The sequence below is a fragment of the Denticeps clupeoides genome, chromosome 20, assembly GCF_900700375.1.
Source record: "Denticeps clupeoides chromosome 20, fDenClu1.1, whole genome shotgun sequence".
NCBI lineage: Eukaryota > Metazoa > Chordata > Actinopteri > Clupeiformes > Denticipitidae > Denticeps > Denticeps clupeoides.
This window is the reverse complement of record NC_041726.1, coordinates 13388820-13408128: the sequence shown is the minus strand read 5'-3', so window position 1 is coordinate 13408128 and position 19309 is coordinate 13388820. Positions and strand designations below refer to the sequence as shown.

The window sequence follows — 19309 nt, the reverse complement described above, 5'->3', positions numbered from 1 at the left end:
TGCAGAGCGAGGAGATGGGGAGATTTCGTTTTTTCACTACAGAGCACCACGAAGTACCATGAAATGGAAAAGAAATGATGCGCGCAAGTTATTATAAGTTATTCTGTACCACTGTCTGTGGGCTGAAGTTAAGGACAGTTGTTTAATATTTCTAAAGCGTCTATAAAATAGCTTCTATAAAGCCGTATAATACACACGGCAAAAAGGTTTTTAACTTGTCATATGACTCAATGTGCCAAATATAATTAGGTCTACTGTCAAGTCTCCGTTTACGCCGGTATGCTGACCCATCAGAATCCAACTCGGCTAATATTATTCTAATTTATTCTTTTTTTTGCTTTAAGCTCATTTTCTCTGCACGTTGTGAACATCTGTTTATAACCATGCATTTTCCCCGGCCCTTGTAATCCTGGATGAAGTCAATAACACGACCAAAGTCTGTGTAGACCTTCCGTCTGCTGACCCGGTTTTCTTTCAGCGTGCGCAGAAAATGAGTCCGGCTGATTACAATCCCGTGTCTTTGTGCAAGAGCAGCAATAATTTCATTGCAAGACATTCCAGAATGATATAAAACTTGATTAGCCGAGTCCTCTCCATCATGTGTATCTTATGTTTTAGAGATGAATTTAGAGTAAATTATTTACATTTTTGGTCTTGGTCTCGGTACCATCAAGTGTCGGCAGTGTCTTGGTCTCGGTTTAGGCAGTCTGGACAACAGCACTAGGACCAGTACAGGAAAGCACTCATTTTGCTGTAAATCTGAAAAAGAGTGATTCTCTTCTTAGTCTTATAAAAAAGTTGGTATTGATGACACAACATGTGTGACTGTTAATGCTGTGTAGGCATTACGTTCTTATGAAGGCCCCCGATCCCAAAATATGTAAAAAAACTTGAGTAACTTTATCTTTCCTTTCTAATTCTTAGATGTGCGTCCTGGTGCTTCATTAAGCACTAGGGTATAGTACTTTGTCAATTTGTACAGCAACATGGCTTGAATAGTCTCATTGTGTCTTTCAGACCCCACATGCCCAACAGTCTCTCCTTTGCTCCCCTGAAAAAACACAAGTTCCTTTGACAGCTCCATTGGTCCACTTTGTGTTATATTTTATTTTATTAAGGAGCATTAAGGCTCCTTAATAATGAATTAAAAAGTATGAATATACACTGACAGTCGAACGTTTGGACGCATCTTCTCATTTCTGGGTCTTGCATTTTGTATATTATAGAACAAAACTGAAGACACAGGACTGTGAAATAACACACTAGAGGTTATGTAATATAAAAATTGCAAACAAGGCAAAATATGGAACATCTGAGTCTATCCCAAGCATCCAATGGGAGCTTTTTCTGTAAATGCAGCATTTCACAGCATTTGGCTTCTCTCGAGTTAGACAACGTGGGACGGTTCCCAACAGTCCTGACGTTTTATGCCGAACACTTTCTTATCATTCACTCATTTTAATGAGCATCTCATCAAGCGGCTTTTAATGACGACAATAGTGAACAAAGCAGCCATGAAGATTCACCATACACCGAGTAGGTGTGTCCAAACTTTTGACTGGTAGTGTACATATGTCAATCTTGTGTGTTTATTCACTCCTTACACGCCCTTCTCTGAACGGGTGTCTCCACTAATCTCTTTTTGATTGCTCCGCCATTAATCTTCCTGCGCGGTTCTTTTGTTGCTCTTATTGCGTGCACTTGAAATGTTACTGATGATATCAACCTTATATGGATGCACATATTGTTGTGTGATTGTTGTGCAGCCCTGGATGACATTTTGTAATTCAAACCCTGCTTACCATCAAAGAGGAACCTTTACTTTTGCAAGATTATCATGCAAGATTTTTTTTTTTTTTTCAAATTGTCTATTGTCTGTTTTTTTGAAAAAGAAAAACAAGTGCAAACCATTGCACTTTTCTTTCTTCTTTAAAGTGCAGATATTAAAAACCAGCGTGTGTCTTCATTGTTTTCCCACTGTGGGCTAAACCAAAAAGTTGCACAGTAGGTACATTTCCACCACGGGCCTTAGAAAATGTCAGCTAAAAAAGGCTCTCAAGAAGAGTTTTTTTTTTAGTGTGTGGTTTTGTGCGGTGAAATGTGCAGTGAAAGGTTTACCCAGCCGGCGAGGAGAGAAATGTACTCCAAGGGCATTATGGGTGATAGCTCATGTCAACAGGAGTGCAAAGCAAATATTTGTTTAAAAAAAGAATTCATTCCACTCGCCATCCTTTCATCTCCTTTTTTCTTTCCTGCTCTCACTTGACTGAGAAGTCTTTTGTCTTTTGTTCAGAATTAGAAAAAGTCCGAAGATTTATCGGCACATCGCCTTCCTGATTAAGATTTAATCAGATGAGGCATTTCTGAGGAAGTATTCAGGAAGTCGTTTTAACCATTTTTTAATATCTTGTACCTTGTTTACAACCATGAACTGAAATGAGCAGATTATATCTGTTCCGTGTTCTCTGGGGTGAAGTATTTTGGTGAAATATTTTGACTTTGCTTTTTTTTGTGGAGGGACATGGTGGACCTGGGTTCGAGTCTCAGCATGGGTCCTCTTTGTAGCGCTATCACTTTCTTCATGGGACACCACGGGTCTCCTGTGTCCATCAGATTTTTCCCACAATCCAAAGACGTGCTAAATAGGTCCAGATTACAAATTCAGGCCTTGGGAATTGGCTGGATGGATGTTTCATCTCGTTATTTTTGATGTAGTTCTCAGTGTAGTGAAGTAAAATAATATAAGTAATGTACGCCCCAGTCTTACACTGTAAACACTTTGCCTGTTGATTTGTAATTTGCACACATTGGATAGAATTAATCAGGCATCATCCTTTACCACACAAGTACAAAACACACACACACACACACACACTACCCTCCAGTTAACCCTTTTAATGCATTAGCAGCATCCAATCCAGACCTTGCTTTTATTAAATGAAGGGGGGAAGGCCATCAGCAAAAAATCAATCAGCTAAAGGTTGGGTAAGAGGATTTGGGGGGTCTTGCTGGGCTGCCCGTCTCCCCACTGCTGCTCTGCTAAATGAATACCGACAGTAATGCTATGCATGCCCATATGGACCTATACTGCACACAGGCATGTAGGGATGAAGCAGCCATTTGACCCTCTAAATGCAAAGGTCAATGCCACGTCTGGGGCTGCCAGAACGTTGCCAGCTTTGACAGATTTCTTTAGATAAAGCAGAATTAAAAGCATTTAGTCTATGTTTGACATTTGTAAGGAAACCCACGTCGTGAGGTTCTCTTTTTTTCTGCTCAGCCACACAAAATTGCTCGAATTCTTTGCTATCAGATCTCAGGAAGTAAAAAGCCGGATAATCACTCTCACGTGGCACCACTTGCGCTCTGAATGTATTGCAGGATCGGAGCTCGCGCTGAACTCAAGCTGTGCATTTATCACTTGACGCTAAGACAAACACTGGAATGATGCAATTTGGCCAAGCTGTAAATCAAAATGATTCGCTCCATCTGCAGCCCATCACCTTCCCAGGGAGTTCCTCTTTCAGCCGAGACGGAGCCGGAGCAGAGTTTACCGTCGCCTTGAGGCTTTTATGATAAACACCAATCATAATATTTAGCTCTCCTCCAGGAGCACTCTGGGAGTTCCTCAGGTGTCGGCTCACGAGCTCCGTCTTTCAGCGTTACGGCTTTATCAAACGTCTTCATCGTTTTCCTGTACCCGTCAGTGCGGGTTTATGGCTAAACTAGAAATGGAGGCGTAACTTCAGACGGGGGCCACTTATGCGGCTCTATAACTCATGCTGGGAGGCGGCCACGACTCCCACCGAGTCTGGGAATGATGGAGGGTCTACAGTAATCTCAGGTGTGAGGACATGTTGGTCTAACAACGGGACGTTTCCTGCGACTTTTTCTACGTGGCCGTGAGAAACAGACAGAGGGACCGTGAACCGTCAGTGCTGAGTGACAGGAGAGGAAGCGCACGTGAAGAGATCGGAAAAGCGTGGCGTGAGTCTTTAACAGAACGACTCTGTTGCAGTAGCAGGAAGGGATGAAGAAGGGCTTTTTGGGGGGCTTATCTCACCAGCCTCCTGCACCTGACAACAATTACCCAGCCACTCAAACCCACAACCTTGGCATTGGGAGGCCGGGCTGCTAACCTCTCTCTAGAAAATCCATTTTACTGTTCTTCCTTCGAAAAACCAGCACTTCTCCTGCTTCTTTGCCCTTCCCAGCTACAGATGCTCCTTAGAGTCAAAGGTCAAATGCTAGCAGGTGTTGGCTGGAGCTCTGGGGCCGTCGAGCAGCTCAGATATCCACAGGTTCACCTGGGGGAGCTGGACATCAACGATTGCTCAGTCCCCTGAGCAAAGGAGGCCGAGAGGATCCAGACGGTCCAATCAACATCAGCGGGGATGTGGACATGCTCATGCAAAATGAATTAGGCGGCTGTCAGCGCTGGTCTCCGTCCGTCCAGCTCACATCTCGTTGTCCGCTGGACATGGGTTTCAACTTCCTTTCAACTTTCAACTATTTTACAGACACTCTTATTCTGCACAATTTATAGCTGTGTGGGCAATAAATAGGCCACCTAGGGACTCTAGAACATGTGAACATGTGGTGGACACAAGGTCAGCTCTCTGCAACTCTACTCCTAAAAACATCATGCAGAAAAAATGACATAAAAATGACATTCAGTGTCGTAAATGTCGTAAAAATCTCTAGGGCGAACTGACTGTCTAGTGTGAACCCTTACAACACGCGATTACATTTTCTTTCTTTCTTCAAAACTGAACACATTCTTGAGTGCTTTAATTTTGAACTTCCCCTCCTTCAATTTTTAATAGAAAAATGTCAGAGGTTAAAGGAACCAGTTAGGTTGTTTGTCTGCTGCCAGCACTGTCTGCTTTGGTATACATTGGCCTCTATACACGCTGCTCTACTTTTTAAACCAATAGTTTTAATTGCTGTCCCATTTACAGTACACAATAGAACCCATATGATCACTGTGGATATTTGTTAACCTCTTATGTCGAGGCACAGATCCATATAGGCCCCTTTATTATTTGATACACCCTATAGTGTAGCTTTAAAATAATTAAATAAGATCGATCCATTCATTCAATTCATCCATTTTGTCCCACAAAGGCATTGAACTGGGTGCAAATCAAGGCTGCAGTGAAGAAATTTCATGTGTACACTCATTATAATTGTGCAGTCATACAAATGGGGACATGGTTGCTTGGGGGTCACACTTATCAATTCTGCTGAAGTTCAAGGTTTCGAGAACGGGATGAAAATAGGTGAACAGGACTGTGGATTCGCAGCACGTTCTTGCTCATTAAAATTGATTCATCACTCAGTCCTGTGGACATATGGACGTTAGAAGTAGCAGATTCCAATTTAACACACCCATAGGCCTAGCCACAGTGGCTCAATTAACCCAAATGCCAATAAGTTTAACAAGATACTGCTATCCAGTATAGAGGATGAAGCAGACTGTGAATATTAGATATGGGACTGAATCTAAAAACACAAATGTTCTATTTTTATGAAAACCTATATTTTTATATAGATTTGTATTTGGAAAGAATACAGCACATGCTGAAAAGAGCACTTTATGAAGCTCATCTTTCAGCCTGCCCTGTTCGTGTCTGTTCGCCATCGGGTCATTGTTTGGTGATGTTTCCCTTGTCCTGTCCACCATGTATTAAACCCGTTTCGTGACGTTGTGCATATGCGTCCTTCGTCCTCGCCATGTCCAGCCATCGTGACAGTAACATTTAGTCAACTCTGTAAGATCTGGTGGACATCGCACCATCTATATGGACAGAGGGGACATACTTCTTGTTTTTTGTTAATCAAATAATATGTTAATTAAGTTATGTAAATAAATTAAGATGATTAGATTATTATTATTTTTTTTAGATTCAACTTTATTGTCATTACACATGTACAAGTACAGGGCAACGAAATGTAGTTTAGGTCTAACCAAAAGTGCAATAAGCAGCAAGTGCAGGATACAGTTCAAATAAGTTATGTATATACATAAAGTGATATGTGCAGGGGATGGAAAATAAATATGAACTTATTTATAAAAAAATGATTATATGCAAACATGTGCAAAAATGGGTAGTACAGTGATTATCGGGAGTGTATGGGGGGGGGGGGGGGGGGCAGAGGAGTTCAGCAAGGAAACAGCTCTGGGAAAAAAGCTGTTCCTAAGTCTGCTGGTTCTTGTCCGTGGTAGCCTGAACCGTCTGCCCGAAGGCAGGAGAGAGAACAGTTCGTGGGCCGGGTGGGAGGAGTCCTTAAGAATACTGTGAGCTCGACGCAGGCAGTACTTCCTCTGGATGTCCTCTATGGATGGAAGTGGAGTCCCTGTGATGCGCTGGGCAGTTTTCACCACCCGCTTCATCGCCTTACGCTCAGCAACAGTGCAGCTTCCATACCACACTGTGAGACAGCTGGTAACGATGCTCTCTATTGTAGAGTGGTAGAAGTTCACCAGGATGGTAGTGGGTAGCTTGTTCTTTTTTAATGTTCTCAAGAAGAAGAGGCGCTGTTAATGCTCCAGGACAGGTCCTCTGAGATGTGGGTCCCCAGGAACTTGAAGGATGTAACAGGCTCCACAGCCATCCCATTGATGTGGATGGGATCATGCGGGCCTCTTCTCTCCCTCCTGAAGTCCACAATGAGCTCCTTGGTCTTGGTGGTGTTTAGGAGCAGATAATTGTCTGTGCACCAAGTGTCCAGATGCTGGACCTCCTCCCTGTAGGCAGTCTCATCGTTGTTGTCGATGAGACCTATCACCGTGGTGTCGTCTGCAAACTTGATAACGGTGTTCGATCCTTACACGGATCGGCAGTCGTGGGTGAAGAGGGAGTAGAGGAAGGGGCTCAGCACACAGCCCTGTGGTACACCAGTACTGAGCGTGACGGTAGTGGAGCAGATGTGGCCTGACCTTACATGCTGTGGTCTGCTGGTCAAAAAGTCCATAATCCAGTTGCAAAGTGAGGTGTTGATGTCCAGGGCTCTAGTTTAGAGATTAACTTAGAGGGGATGACAGTGTTAAATGCTGAGCTGAAATCAACAAACAGCATCCGTGCATGGGTGTTTTGCTTGTCCAGGTGTGTAAGTACAGAGTGCAGCGCTATGGAGAATGCATCCTCTGTGCTCATATTGCTACGGTAAGCAAACTGGTGTGGGTCCAGAGTTGGTGGGAGAAAGTCCCTCAGATGTGCCAGGACTAACCGCTCAAAGCACTAAGTAACATAACCTTAAATTAGCTAAACATTTCTGAATGTTTCAATGTGTGAATTCTTATCTGTGACATTATTCATGGTCCAGGGCAAGTTTAGTAGAAAACTAAGACCTAAGTAGCTCTTAGTTCAAATATATAAATACTTAAAAAGACATTTACAACAAAACGTACTATCCAACAAACTATCTAAGACGCCCATCCAATTACTGATAAGTAGTTTTTTAATGTTCTCTAATTCTCTAGAACTTTGTTCTGTTAGTTCATGTCAGGTCTGTTAGACTATTTCATCACAATTTCAAAGAGTCACCTTCCGTCCAGCTATATTCATTAACTGTGTTCACGATGATTTATCAATAGGGTTATTTCAAAAAACATTTTAAATATTTCATGCATGTATAATGTTCTTGTTCAAATCACATTATCTACAGAAATTGTAGGTGGACAACATTATAATGGTATGTATAAAACAAAATCGGTGCTTTAATTGTACAGCTAATTAAATAAACAAAAATAAATGAAACGCTTCCTTCAAGCCTTATGTTTTAATGGTATAATGGTACATTTTCTTTTCTTACAGGTGCACAAAAATGCAGAAATTTCCCGGAGGTTTGGCCTGTTAAAAGGTTTCATAGACAAAGAACCAAGCACAAATAAATACTAAAATAATAAATCCTCACAAACTAAGACTCATATATAAAACTTTGGGGAAAGTCTTCTGATGAAATCGGCCTGTTCTTGTCCATGTTCTATGCAGATCGAGCCAACACTATATAAAAAACCTGGGGAAGCGGTCCAGTATTAGAAAGGGTGTGGCTCCGATCAGTCCCAGTGTGTCTGTGCTGAGTGGGATGGGCGTACAGCTTCCTTTGTTTTATCATGTCTGTGGTGTTTCTTTCCTTTCTCCCAGCTGCTCAAGCAGGTGTGTTTTTACTTAGATGAGCTGGGGTGGAGGGGGCTGCACACATCACACACAGACACACACACACGCACACACACACACAGGCACTGCATCACAGGGACACGGCAGGGAGTGTGTTACACATTAACACCACATCACTGGCACCCACAAATTACCAGAAACCACAAAAGATACAACACAGCAGCAAACTCCACATTAAACGAGTGATCACATGCTCACTTGGGCACACTTTCAGGGTAAGAGACAGTGTGTGTGTGTGTGTGTGTGTGTGTATTCTTGCATTGTACATCTCAGTAAATACCAAATGCCATCACAAAGACAGTCCCCCCCCCCCCCCCCCCCCAAAAAAAAAACATGTAGTTTAGAAATGTAGAGACAGTTCAACATTCATCATACTCATGTTACACATTTATTACACCAGATCACCAAAAAGATAAAAAAAAAACAACACACAGAAAATGTGAGTGTGTGTGTGAGTGTGTGTGAATGTGTGTGTGGGGGGACAGTGGTTCAGGAAACAGAGGGTTCCTGTTTTTTAGCCAAGCTCCATTGTTATAAGACTAATGCAAACACACACACACACACACACACACAAACACACACACACTATTGTGTGATATTATTTGTATCTGTTTTTCTTGAACTCTCCCCCCTTTGAAATTTGATGTAAATTATCTGTATTCTCAAAAATACAATGACAGTTTGTTTGGGGAGTTTGAGATTAAAATCTACACACAAAAGATTGCTTTTAGATCTTCGTCTGGACTTAGAGTAATAAATACGTAACAAGTGCATAACTTCGTGTACGTAGCTCTAGACAAAACTAAACTTGATCTCAGTAACTAAAGTCAAATATTTTGGTCCGTGTAAAGATTTGGTCCTCACGGGACAGGTGTTTATTTTTCCCACTCTGCTGTCTTCCATATTTATTCTATTATCGGTATTATTGCACATTTACTTAACTTGGATTAGTGCACACACACACACACACACACACACACTTTGGGAGGAGGTGAATGCCAAAATCTGCTGGAGCATCTGGATTTAATGCTCCATTGAGGTCATCATCTGCTCCGGCCGCACCTGCAGTTGACTCCTCCCTCCTCCTCCTCCCCTCTTCATCTCTGGTCCCCTCCCCCTCACGTCTCCCGGCCATCGGCAGCGCGCCGTGTTTTTCCATATAAACACAGCCGCGGCGCCGGATTCCTCTCTCTCCTCTCCATCTTCCTTCACGTCAGACTCCTGGATTCTTCAGCGTGGCACGTTTCCTCCTTCGCCTCGTCTCTCTTTTTATCTCCCTGATCTTCCACATTCTTGGCCTCCTATTATGGAGCCGCCTTCTCCAACAGCCTTATCAAGGTTCCTTCCATCCGCTGGCCTGTCTGTCTGTCTGTCCTCCCCTTTTCACCTCCCTCTCTCCTCACCTCCTGCGCTGAAACAGGCTGTTGTGTTGCGTCCGCCAGCCGCTCGCTGGAGGAGTTCAGGTTTCCTGAGCTCGGGGAACAGACGCTGGCAGAGAAGCACCGAGAACAGCCGGCATTGGCATTCCCACCGCGCTCCGAACACACACACACACACACACACACACACACACGTTTACATATACACACAATCTCATCACATACTGTACACACACACTTACAAAATGCTACAAACACACACACACACACACGTCCTAACAGCAGACCCCCTGCACACGTCACCGCTTCACCAATCGTGTTCCTTCAATACACAAAATATTCACACATCAACTCACGCAGACGCACACCCACGTAAAACATTTACCGCTTCTGGCCGCCTCCAGTAAGCCGGACCGGTAATGTTCAGCGCGCATGGTAATCAGTAACAGAAATCAAACACATTGTCCAAAATAGATGCGCGAAGAGATCGTGTTTATGACATGTTTATGTCTCGTGCACATTGGCACATTAATATACACAGAGACACACACGCTGTGACTCGTCTTGCTTCAAGTGTACACAGTCCGTCCCCTAATAATAACGTCCTCCCTGGACTGTGTTTACAGCCTGACCCTCTCACCGAGAGATGTGTGGGTGTCCCTGGCGCTGAAGTGCCCTCCACACTCCAGCCATGACAGCACGTGTCCGACCCAACATTTACTCAGCTGAGCAAGAGTCGCAACCGCAGAACAGGGGTCATCAGGGTCACTCTGACCGAAGCTGCCTCTTCTTTTTTCAGTTGATGGGTTCCAATGGCGATGCTCCTCTTAAAGTAAAGTGAAGTGATTCTCATTGCGATACACAGCAGCACAGCACACAGTGCACACAGTGATGCTCCTCTCATTTCACTGGATCTTCTTCCTTACACCACTTCAGGTTAAAAGTTAAATGCTTTTCACAATAGACTAACCATTTTTTTCGACCCAGTGTTCTGAAGACTCTCGTCAAATTAACAAACAGCTATAAGCATAGAGTCAGTTTCCCATAGAGGATAATTTAACAAGTATAGTCCTTTACCTTAAATAGAATAAATAAATAGAAAAAATGTCTAACATCGGTATTCTAACAAATAATTTATTCGCTGGGGGGGAGTAAGTGCAAAACATCACGTTCAAGAACTGACTTACTGCCTATTATATATAGACTGTAGAGCAGCTGTTGTATATTTTGTGTTGTGTATCTTCTAATCCTTCATTAGTGGTCAGTTTCTGACCACAGGACAGCCACTCGTCGGATATTTCTGGAAGTCCAGAGGTGACCAGCTGCAGCAGATGCACCACATCCTGTGAATAATACACCTTTTGCCACGTTGCTATAAAATAGCATAGATATGTGTTTCTAATAAATTGACCCGTGGGTGCATGTTGACATTCAAATACACTTTAAAATCTGTTATCATTTCTGATGACAGATATGGAATATTCCAGATTATTAATAAACTAGATAGTACAGTGGTCATAAAGGCCTTATGCATGCTATATTCATTGCCAAATGACATTCAACAAATATTAGATTATACATTACAATGTACATTGATGTACTTTCCATAGAGCTGGAAATAGTGAGACTGTGTCCAGAGAAATTGGGATGTTCCATACATTTGAATTAAGGAAAAACTTAAAGATATCAGGAGCCAATATTTTATTCATTACAAAACACAGATAACATAAATGTTCAAACTGGGAAACTAAATAGGTCATTTCAGATTTGGGATGAAAATGGCTGAAAAAGCAAGAAAGTTTAAAAAGATTTAGCAGGACAAATGTCTAGCCACAAATTAAGTTAATTGATATCAGGCCTGTAACATGATTAGCTATAAAAGGGATGTCTTATAGAGACAGAGTCTCTCAGAAGTAATGATGGGCAAAGGCTCTCTAATCTGTCAAAGCGTACATGAAAAGATTGTGGAACACTTTAAAAACGATGTTCCTTAATGTCAAATTGCAGATCTATGTAAGAATAATTAAAATTCACTTCTGATGCATCTTTTTTTTTTGTTAAAAAATATTTGCCTACCCAATAGCTGTTTAGTGCACTTCAGTAGCGCCCACTAAATCAAACGTACTACATTACCCAGAATTCTACAGGACTTGATGACGTCTTAAGTCCGCGACCGGCACAGTAGTAGTGAGCTGGCGTAATATTAGAGGTAGGATGCGGAATCGGATTAGCTCATAAAATTGCTGTTTCACTACGATTTAAACATAACTTGCCAGATTTTATCAATGCGCGCGTATTGCTTGTGGTTTTGAAGATGTTGGCAGTCAGCATAAGTTTCAGAGTGGATCATATTGTTCGTCTGCTCTTCCGCACCGTTTTAAAACGATGTATTTGTGTTTAGATCATAACGCGCTTTATGGAATTTCTTCTGTTTTATTAATTTGGCATTCATCGTTTGTTTTTTAGCCCTTTTACATTACTTTTCGTGTTAAACACTCAACACATTAGCTACAGTTATATTTACGTACCTTTGTTGCAAAAGATTCTAGATTTTCAGATAACCATTCAAAATGAATTACATTTTTCCTTTTACCATCTTGTTGCAGTAGTAAGGAGTCCATATGTGTATCATAAATGTATGTAAGACAGGGATGATTTGTAAAGCATGTGGCAAAAAGTCAATGCAGAATTATTCATTTTATTTTTCTATTCTAGTTTATAAGTTGCAGAATGTGTGTGACCAGACGTCGCCAGTACTTCTGAATGGTTTCTTCTTATTCTACCCTGCAGGTTTGGGAAATTACAAGTTGGTCCTCAATTTCCTCTCCATTCTGTGATCCCATTCACCATGACCAAGCTCCTGGAGTGGCTGCTTGGGGTGTCTTTTGTGGGCATCGCTTGGGGACTGGTGACCTTTGACCTGCTGGATTTGCAGCTACCTTCGGTTTGTAAAGAGGTGGCATGGCCGATACCGGTGTACTTGCTGGTGGTGTTCGGCTGCTACTCTCTGGCCACTGTGGGCTACAGGGTGGCCACCTTCAATGACTGTGAGGACGCAGCCAAGGAGCTGCAGGCTCAGATCAAGGAGGCAAAAGAGGACCTGAAGCAAAAAGGACTGAAGATGTAGACATGTATAAACTTTTGGACATTTTCTATACCTGTTTACCGGATGTTTGGAAGCATATTGTTACACTTTATTGTTGCAAAAAAATTGCCAGACATGTTTGGTTTGTGCTGAAATTCAAATTCATTTACTGCCTTTTCACAGCTTTCTGGTAAAGTATGTGACGTGGTATCTTTGAAACATTCTGTAATCATGGCTTTATGCCTCTTCCAGCCATTGCACCGCAGTGCTGGATCTGATGAAAGCACACTTCATTTAAGATGGAGCCCACCCCCCCCAGTGAACAAGTTCATCTGTTGGTGTAGCATGTACATGATGAATGGTTTCTTTCCGAGAGAGATTATCAATCACTCTGCATTAAAGGGGATTCAATAACTGAATAAAATCTCTCTCTCCTAAATTAACGTAATTATGCGGGTGCGCGTTTTAATGGAAAACATTAACGTTAAGATGTCATGATTTCACGTCTAAATCTCTTCTAAATTTGCTTGTAATGAACTATTCTAGAGTTTGAGATGCATTAGATGCTCGAATGACTCATGGATGGGTGCGAGCTGTTCTTTATCATTTGCAAGAAAATAAAGTCCGTAGGGACGTTTCGCTCAGAAATGTGTCAACATGTTCTGTTTGGTTTTCTTCCCTCCATGCGCAGACTTTCAATCTGTAATCCCAACACGGCTAAACGCATACAGGATGGCTGTGTTTATGACGCTTCGGGATTAATCTGATACTCTGTGGCCCTCCAAGACTAAAAGGGCCGTGCTCTCATTTTTCATCCCCCCCTGCCGAGCATAAACAAAGCTTGGTTCGAGGGGAGACCTCGTTACGGGCTGAGAACAACTCTGGAGTCTGGGCAGAAGAAAGAGCTCCGCCCCAGAGCTGACTGGCTGCCATTCAAGCTCCGTGATATCAAGCCCTGCAGGTTGGAGCAAGCTGTTGAAAATGAAAAAACGGCAATCGTTTCTCCTGCTTGAGCAATCTGCAAAAGTTGTGAGCGCTCGGAGGGGCTGACCTCACTATGCATCATTATGCAGCCAAGCTTTGAGCTGCTGTGGGAATTTCTGCATCACAGATGTTGATCCTGAAAGAAATAATAAAAAAGAAGTTTATTGCACACACATGCCTGTTCAAATCCATACCTTGCTCAACGTCATATAATGGTTAAAAAAAATGGCACTCAACCTCATCACACATCTGAATGTAGAACACAAGTGCAAATAACCTTGAGTGTGTTATTGCTATTTAAAGCCCATTTTATCTCGCAATATTACTGTTGTGACAATAAATGCGCCTGTGCTGGAAAAACCACTCCATCTACCATTGGTTTTGTTGCTAAGCAACAGTCATTAAACAGCAGATGCTCATCTGTGGTTGGAACAGAGTGGAACGATATTTATTGTGATCAGTTGTCCCTGATTGAACTCTCGACCAATCGCAATGTGTGGTCTGCACCACTTTTTGCCCAGACATGCTGAAAATTTGATATCATTTAGTAAAATCAAGTTGCAGATGCAAAACATATGTGCTTAAAATATTAGTTAACAATCAAATAATTACATTCTTAGTATAATGGGACAGTGGTGGCCTAGCAAGCAAGGAAGCGGATCCGTAATCAGAAGGTTGCCGGTTCAAATCCTGAACCGGCAAGGCACCGTCCCCACACACTGCTCCCTGGACGCCTGTCATGGCTGCCCACTGCTCACCAAGGAAGATGGTTAAAAGCAGAGGACATTTCACAATGACAATCACTGCACTTTTTTTTTAAATGCTCAGTTACGCCGACATTTGTGCCTCGAGGACTTGAACCATTGACAAATTGTAAAAAAAAATTTTATTAGCCTGCCGTAAACATTTGTCAAAGTAATAGGCTCAAGTGAACAGATGAAGAAGTGGACCAATGATGCTCGTGTTCTGCAGGGCTATGCCTCCTGATTCTTTCAAGCTGTCTGAACCAGACGTTCATGACTTTTAAATTAACAACACCTTTTCTTAAAGTTGTTGAATGCCAAGGTTTGAGGGTTATGAAAAACCTCTCTGTGGCTTAGAAGCACATATGAATCCAGTTTGTTGCATATTTTGACACCATGCAATTAAGTATAAACCTTGGTTCTCAAAATTTGGTCCACCTACATTATATGGGGCAGTGGTGGCCCAGCGAATATGAAAGCGGACCCGTAATCAGAAGGTTGCCAGTTCAAATCCAGAACTGCTAAGGTTCCATGTCATGTCATGACATGTCTGTCATGGCTGCCCACTGCTCACTAAGGGTGATGGTGAAAAGCAGAGGACACATTTTGTTGTGTCGCCATTTGCTGTGCTGCCACTTTCACTTCTTCCGGAAATGATTGCTGTGTTGCAGTGTGTTGCTGTGTGTTTGCAGTATTCCCAGAGGCGGACACATAATGATAATATTTGTTTTTTCGGACCCTGTGCTAGCTGTGGTACTGGAGTAGGATATTCATAATGAATGTTAATGTCACTTGTTTACAATTCCTTTATTGCGCCCTTTTAATCTCCTTTTGTCTCACATGAATAAACATGCAGATGTAATGACTGTGACGTCATAATCCTTCCAGTGTTATTATGTGTAGCCTTTCTCCATAAAGGGGTCAAATGTCACGTACAGTTTACAACAGGGCTCTGTGGTTCTCGCATAGTGGCAAATCCTCCCCACCCCCTTCAAAGCGGTTTAGAGGTGGACCCTAATGATTTTAGCCTTAAATCGCGGGTGTTTCACATCAAGACAGCAAAGCAATTAAATCCCATCAGAGTAAACGCGAGGACCGCCAGAGCCATGTTCTGTCGCTGCACTTCGTGTAAATATTGGGGCCGTATGTGGGTTTATAAATCCTCTGGAGAGGGAGGCGGGGTTTCATATTTCACACTATTATTTTACTTTGAGCCTATAATTTCAATGAGCCTGCAATGTACTGTTAGTCTCTTGCTGTGTCTCCGTCATTAGCACACAACATGGGGGGATTTTTATGTTAGTGCTTGTTTAACTTAAATCAAGCTTTACCCATGTAATTACCTCAGCATAAACCAGATTCTGGTCTTTGTTTAGACGTTTAGTACCTTCTTCCTCATCTGTATATGCTGAGAGTGGTCTGTAAATTGTTTAAATGTTGTTTAAGTGTGACGACTGAAGGACAAATGATGAATTGGAACAGCAGGGAACGTCAAGGTTCCCCTCTAAACATGCTGTGGAAATATCATCATTCCTTTCCAGAGCTGAATGACATCTGGACAATTAAAACATGAGAAATTATATAATGAGTATTTTACATTGTTAATGGGCTGTTAATAATTAATTTACATTAAGTTTTTTTAGCAGAACAAAAGAATTTTAAATAAATAATACCTATACCTCAATAATACCTCAACCGGTATGTCATGTAGCATTACTATAAATCCACCTTATAGAGGGTCCTATAGAAGACCCATTATTCAGGTTATCACCTGGGCAACACAAACCACGCATAAACCAGCCCACACTGCGTCCTGGGCTTAAACTGCATAAATGATCGAATGCATTAAAGATTTCAGATTAACTGTGAATGTTGCTGCATTGTAACCCCATTATAAATTAAGTAAAGTGCCACGGTGATACGTTTTACAGAAATGTTCATAAGCCTCCTTATAAAAAAGCTCCAGGAAGTGAGCTGTTAAAGGCCTTAGTCCTTGTTTGATAACTTGGCAAAACTGCTTAATATATTTCTAGCTTTGGTACTGAACCTTTTGAAGGCACATACGACGAGCGTGCCTACAGAACCAGAGTTAACGATACGTTTAACTCAAATTGCAGACTTTGAATTGAGTATTTTGCATTTAAGCAATAACCAGCTTCTTTTTTTTTTTTTTTTTGAACCACTCAAATGATGTTAAATAAGAACAGATTTATATTTATACCTATATTGTTATGCAAAATGTGCTCAATGTGGGTTTGATGCTGTTGCATAATCTTAATCACATTCCAGTACTGATTAATGCCCATGTCAAAAAGATATGCAGTGGAATAGCATATTCTGTTGATGCTATGTATTATTATGTAAAATAATAATAATAATAATAATAATTTCTACATATATACAATACTGTTCAAAGTTGGTCATTTAAATATTTGGCCAATTTCTTTAATCAGTGCAACTGTTTTCAGTGCTTCTAAAATAATTGAAAAGGTTTTTGTAATAATGAATGAAGCTTTTAAAGTGATGCACTTCGGTTAATGAACACAACACATCATTTACAGCTACCGGAGTCATTTACAGCTAAGTTTTCATCACTTTGATGTCTTTTTAATGGACAAAAAAATGAGGACATTTCAAAATGTCCTTAAACTTTTACATGGTATTATATACTGTGGTAAATACTCGTCCTACTACCACTTTTTTTGGCCATGCTGGCACAGAGCTGGGATAATTAGCATTTCCCATTCATTTCGAACCCTCTCCTGAGCAGGACCAAACTGCACTGCGGCCATCTTTAAACGCATCTAATGTTGTTGAATGTCCTTTGTGTTCAATCATCATTCAGCAACATGATGGACTAGATGGGGCGTGCCCATTTGGAGGATAATCCACAGACACAAGCTGTGCCTGATTGACGGGCCAAACCGAGTCAACCCGAGCCAAGCAATGCCATTCGTATGGAAAAAAACGAAATAGTAATTCTCATCCTGGAGGGACCCCCCCCACCTAAATGTTTTCATTCCAACCTCACTTTAGGCATAGGTCAACATTAATTGTCTAAGGATGAATGCGGCGGTCTGAAAGCATGTGAAGAATGTGGGTTGGACGAAAACCATTCTGACGGCGTGCGTGTGAGGTGGGGCTCTCCAGAAACAAGTCTGCAAAACTGGGTTATATCACGATATATATATATATATATACAACTGGATGATGAAAATAATTAGATATCATATTGCAAAAATGTTCCATGTATATTTTCTCTGAACCTGCTTGTTTTTATGAGGGTCTCTCAGCTCAACAATCTTTGGCTGCAGGAACACGTCCTAAACAAGGACCCAGTCCACCACAGATGCACACATACCAGGGTAAATTAAACCCGGCTTAGTTCACCTCGGCTGTATGCATTTGGCTTGTGGGATGATATCCACAGGAGCACTGCAAAACCGCAAAATCCATTGTGTCCAGATTTTGCAACTGTTGTGTGCATTTTCTAAAAAAAAGAACGAGTTCCAGAACTTGAAAAGCTGCAAACAGGCAGTTTCCTGAAACACCCAGTGCGCTTTGTAAAGATTCTACTTGTAGGTAGATCAGGTGACCTGCCATAAAACGTAAGAACATCTCTGTTGCTCCTGTTTGTTCCTTCCATTTTGCGTCGTGCAATCAATGTCCTCCACTGACTGCAGTGGTTCCACTCAAAACTCCTGTAGATGGAATGAATTAGATGGTTTAAATTTTGAATGCCTGAACTGGACACGACAAGTTTGAAACTGACTGAGGTACGTTTAGAGGCATCATATAAGACGCGCATTAAAAGTGTTCCGGAACGTCACATTCAGTACCGTGCCAGAATCAGAATTCTTGAACAAAATCTATCTGCATGTTTGGATTGGCCAGATTTGGTGGTTTTGTATTTGATATTTAGGGCATATAAACAGCATTTATCAGACGCCCTTATCCAGAGCGACTTACAGGGACAGTCCCCCTGGAGACACTCGGGGTTGAGTCTCTTGCTCAGGGACACAATGGTAGTAAGTGGGGTTTGAACCTGGGACTTGATGGTCGTCTGGTTCAGTTGTGAGTGTGTTACCTGCTAGGCTACTACCACTCTACAAGAATGGGTATTGAGGAGCCCAAAAATCATTTAAGTTTTGTTTGGGATGTTTTGTGTGTTATGCCGCATTTTTGGATGATGTAGCTATTTGACATATGACAGTAGTGTGCGTGTGAGCTGTCAGTCATTGCTATACGCTCTTCCAATTTTGAAGTTTATGGAGACGATGTTAACCTGAAACAGAAGGAAGCGGCCCCGTAACCAGAAGGTTGCTGAGCAAAGCACCGTCCCCACATGCTGCTCCCCGGGCGCCTGTCATGGCTGCCCACTGCTCACCAAGGGTGATGGTTAAAAGCAGAGGTCACATTTCATTGTGTCACTGTGTGCTGTGCTGCAGTGTTTCACAACCACTCCACTTTCAATTACACATCAGAAAATGTAAATCTTGAGGACGTACTTGACCATACGTTGTTGTTCCGAAGTGCGAAGCCTTTTTATGATGCTTTGAAAATATCGGGCACACAGCGTAATTGCAGGCCATGCTAAACGTGTTCTCAAGGAGACGTTGCAGCATTAATTCAATACATTTCCCTAGTGGTCAAATGAGAATAATCTTTCTCCCCGCAACAATGTTTCCTGTGGAGAACTCACATCTTAACTGTAACCAGGCAAGTTTGGCAGCCAGACCAACTCCAGACTCCACGGCCATCTGCTCGCTCCTCCCTCCAGTCTAGGCTCTTCCGACTTGTGTGACTCAGGCTTGGCCAGCTTTATCTTTCTCAGTGTGGTCACCTCTCAGTAGGATGTGACCGCGGGCAACCATCACCCCCAGGGCCTTGGAATCTGCAGGAAGTGTTTCTGCTCTTTGGTGGAAGTGTTACCGT

General features: G+C 42.0%; 1 protein-coding gene and 1 long non-coding RNA gene across 2 annotated transcripts; one reads left to right on the top strand and one right to left on the bottom strand.

Annotated features, from left to right (window-relative positions):
• Positions 1-11727: 11727 nt before the first annotated feature.
• On the top strand, positions 11728-13295 carry dpm3 (dolichyl-phosphate mannosyltransferase subunit 3, regulatory). Its single transcript, XM_028964355.1, has 2 exons — positions 11728-11771; positions 12353-13295. Exon 2 carries the CDS (start codon positions 12411-12413, stop codon positions 12687-12689), a length of 279 nt encoding a protein of 92 aa, XP_028820188.1. The 5' UTR covers positions 11728-11771; positions 12353-12410; the 3' UTR covers positions 12690-13295.
• On the bottom strand, positions 12335-19139 carry LOC114770424 (uncharacterized). Its single transcript, XR_003743339.1, has 3 exons — positions 19077-19139; positions 13699-13767; positions 12335-12662 (listed from the first exon to the last, which is right to left on the bottom strand). It is a non-coding gene; the product is annotated as an uncharacterized LOC114770424 (long non-coding RNA).
• Positions 19140-19309: the final 170 nt, after the last annotated feature.